Source organism: Nansenia antarctica, assembly GCF_963989245.1.
Source record: "Nansenia antarctica genome assembly, chromosome: 10".
NCBI lineage: Eukaryota > Metazoa > Chordata > Actinopteri > Argentiniformes > Microstomatidae > Nansenia > Nansenia antarctica.
This window is the reverse complement of record NC_137680.1, coordinates 2,070,906-2,074,764: the sequence shown is the minus strand read 5'-3', so window position 1 is coordinate 2,074,764 and position 3,859 is coordinate 2,070,906. Positions and strand designations below refer to the sequence as shown.

Below are 3,859 nucleotides of genomic sequence, written 5' to 3'. Positions count from 1 at the left end.
CTTTGTCTCTCTGTCTGTCTGTCTATCTCTCTCACTCTGTCTCTCTCTCTTTGTCTCTCTCTCTGTCTCTCTCTCTCTCTCTCTGTCTCTCTCTCTGTCTCTCTCTGTCTGTCTATCTCTCTCTCTCTCCCTGTCTCTCTCTCTGTCTCTCTGTCTGTCTCTCTCTCTCTGTCTCTGTCTTTCTCTCTGTCTCTCTCTCTTTCTCTCTCTCTTTCTCTCTCTCTCTTTCTCTACTCTCGTCCCTTTCCATCCCTTTTCATCCCTCTCTCCGCCTCCCTCCCTCTCTCTCTCCCTCAGCTGCAGCTCCTCTGGATGACAAGATTGTGGGGGGTTACGAGTGTGAGGCTCACTCCCAGCCCTGGCAGGCGTCTCTGAACATCGGCTACCACTTCTGTGGCGGTTCCCTCATCAACGACCAGTGGATCATCTCTGCTGCCCACTGTTGGCAGAAGTGAGTATTGCATGCATGATTCACAGCCGGAGCGGAGTGATATATTTGGCTTTATCTTCCTAATTCACAGAGAGAGAGAGAGAGAGAGAGAGAGAGAGAGAGGGAGAGAGAGAGGGAGAGAGACACAGAGAGAGAGAGAGAGAGGGAGGGAGAGAGAGAGACACAGAGAGAGAGAGAGAGAGAGAGAGAGAGGGAGAGAGAGAGAGAGACACAGAGAGAGAGGGGGAGAGAGAGAGAGAGACAGAGAGAGAGAGAGACAGAGAGAGAGAGAGAGAGAGACACAGAGAGACACAGAGAGAGAGGGGGAGAGAGAGAGAGACAGAGAGAGAGAGAGACAGAGAGAGAGAGAGACACAGAGAGAGAGAGAGAGAACAATAAGGCCTTTCCAAATATTCCCCCCCCCCCCTACCCTTCTCAGCCCCTACTCTCACCTGGCCATCCTGGGGGACCACCACATCTGGGTGCACGAGGGCACGGAGCAGATCATGTCTGTGGAGGCCATCTACTGGCACGCCAGCTACGACTACCAGACCATGGACCACGACGTCATGCTGATGAAGCTGGCCCACCCAGTCACCATCGACAAGTTCGTCCAGCCCGTCGCCCTGCCCAAGGCCTGCGCCGTCGCGGGGGACAAGTGTGTGGTGTCCGGATGGGGAAACATCTACTCCGACTCTGGTATGGACGGATGAATATAGGATAGACTGGGATAGGATGGATGGATGAATATAGGATAGACTGGGATGGATGGATGGATGAATATAGGATAGACTGGGATGGATGGATGAATATAGGATAGACTGGGATGGATGGATGGATGAATATAGGATAGACTGGGATGGATGGATGAATATAGGATAGACTGTTTTCCCTAGCCTTCCCCCCCACCTAGCTATCGGTCCCTGGCTTTTTTTATTTTATAGTTTTTATTGTAGGTCCCTGGCTCTTATTGTCTTATTGTTTAATCGTCCTTTTATCTTCTCTTTTAACTTTACCATATCTTGTATTGCATTGTATTGTGTGCATTGTGCTTATTTATTTCCTGCATTTTATCTATTTTACAACTGTGAAGCACTTTGGTTCAGCATTGCTCTATGTAAACGTGCTATATAAATAAAGCTGACTTGACTTGACTTGACTTGACTAGACTGGGATGGGATGGGATGAAATGGATGGGAATGGCAGTTGTGTTAGGTAAGGCATTTACTATGAAAATAGTAATCTCTCTCTCTCTTTCGCTCCTTTCCCTCCCTCCCTCCCTCCATCTCCCTGCCTGTCTAGTCTTCAACCCATTCAACCTGCAGTGTGTGGACATTCCCATTCTGTCCGAGGAGGAGTGCGAGATGTCCTACCCAGGCCAGATCTCTAGCACCATGGTGTGTGCCGGTCTCCTGGAGGGAGGCAAGGACTCCTGCCAGGTAAGCAGAACCCCCCTTCTACATTTACATTTACATTTTGGCCATTTAGCAGACGCCTTATACCAAAGCGACTTACAATCAATACATTTGAATACTAAGCAAGAGAGTCATCAATCCACCAGTCGTAGCAGGAAGAGTAATCCAGCTCAGGCCCGGGGCCATTGATAGAAGGAAAAACCTTCTCCTATCACCTACTTACAACCTAGTTTTTATTTTTTTTATTTTTTTTTTACACTGGAGAAACAGAGAAACAGTACAAGGGGGCAATAGAAGTTCTTAGGGACACAGTAGAGGGGAAGGCGGGTGTCTTTAGGAGACGCAGTGCTGAGGGGCAGAAGATGTCTCAGGAGGAGCAGTTAAGGTGTAACCTGAAGAGATGGGTCTTCAGTCTACATAACTTCTACCACATAACTGCACAAGTTGTACTGCACTTGCACAACTAGATACAGTATAGCCGTGCAGTTTTGTCTAGACTACAAAGAATAATTCTGAACATGTGAAATGGATATGCAATTATGATTGTCCCTAATTACAGGCAATATAATACGTACCTGGAGACACTCTATATAACTCAGTGATCTGGCAGATGTTGGCTGAACACTTGATTGGCTAATTCAATGTGTACAAGAAAAGCCAGATAATATGAGAGTAGCACTTGAAAAACAGCCTGAGAAAACCTGCATTGCAAGTGATTGTGTGAAATATGCTTTTGTAATATGGCCAATGTCATTCTTCGTCATGCAGCATTCTGATAATGCAACATTTAAGCTACAGTAGCTACAATAGCTTAAATGTCCTTAAAAGTCCTTAAAAGTCCTTACAAACAAGCTGTCTCAGAATGGCAACTAAATGGGCATTTACATGTTTTACATTTTTGGCATATCGTGAGCTTAGAATTATAAGGTTCTATCTCCGTTTAGGGGTAGTTCAGAGATATTGAGCGTCAAATGTATACATTCCATTGTGTTTTGTGAGATGAAACCTTTGTATTTGATTAATTATTAACTCAAAAATGTCAACATTTAAAAAATAACACCACACAGGCATTAATAAACACCTAATGGATCAGATTATGTAAAAAAACTAAATTTTGACAAAAATGGAGATAGAACCTTATAATTCTAACGTCACGATATAACAAGACACCTTTATCCAAAGCGACTTACAACAAATACATTTGACTAAGTAAGTGAATCATCTATCCACCAGTCATAGCAGGAACAAGTCATCTATGCTCAGGCCTAGAGCCATTGGCAGTCGTTGTGCTAGAAGGAAGATTTATTATTTTATTTTATTTATTAGTGGGAAGCTCATTCCACCAGCAGGGAGCCACTAGTATAGTGAAGAGACGTGACCGGGGTAGTGCGACTGCCTCATCTGTATGAGATGAGGCCTTATCTCAAGTTGTGTGTCTTCTCTTCTCCTCCCGCCATTCTTCTTTCCCTCATTCTCTCCCTTTCTCTCTCTCTCTCTCTCTCTCTCTCTCTCTCTCTCTCTCTCTCTCTCTCTCTCTCTCTCTCTCTCTCTCTCTCTCCTCTCTCTCTCTCTCTCCTCTCTCTCTCTCTCTCTCTCTCTCTCTCTCTCTCTCTCTCTCTCTCTCTCTCTCTCTCTCTCTCTCTCTCTCTCTCTCTCTCTCTCTCTCTCTCTCTCTCCCAGGGTGACTCTGGCGGACCCCTGGTGTGTAACGGGGAGCTGCAGGGCATCGTGTCATGGGGCTACGGCTGTGCCATGCCCAACTACCCCGGCGTCTACACCAAGGTCTGCGCCCTGCTGCCCTGGATCCACGAGATCCTCAACAACTACTAAGCTGTGGCATCCTTATCAGTAAACGCCTGTGTGTGTGTGTGTGTGTGCGTGCGTGAGAGAGAGAGAAAGAAAGAAAAAAAAGAAAGAGAGAGAGAGACAGAGAGAGAGAGAGAATGAATAGCTGAGTGCATTTTCCACACTTCTGCAAGGATATCCTGAGGACTTAAAAAAAATAAAATGACAA

At 45.9% G+C, this 3,859-nt stretch overlaps 1 protein-coding gene across 1 annotated transcript in view; it reads left to right on the top strand.

Moving 5' to 3' along the window:
• LOC308166500 (serine protease 1-like) overlaps window positions 1–3,859 on the top strand; it is a 4,176-nt gene extending 317 nt beyond the window's left edge. The window contains exons 2-5 of the mRNA XM_080540822.1: window positions 298–451; window positions 870–1,129; window positions 1,733–1,869; window positions 3,526–3,859. Coding sequence (XP_080396948.1) covers window positions 298–451; window positions 870–1,129; window positions 1,733–1,869; window positions 3,526–3,675 — 701 coding nt within the window. The 3' untranslated portion in view covers window positions 3,676–3,859. The remainder of the gene's footprint in view (window positions 1–297; window positions 452–869; window positions 1,130–1,732; window positions 1,870–3,525) is intronic.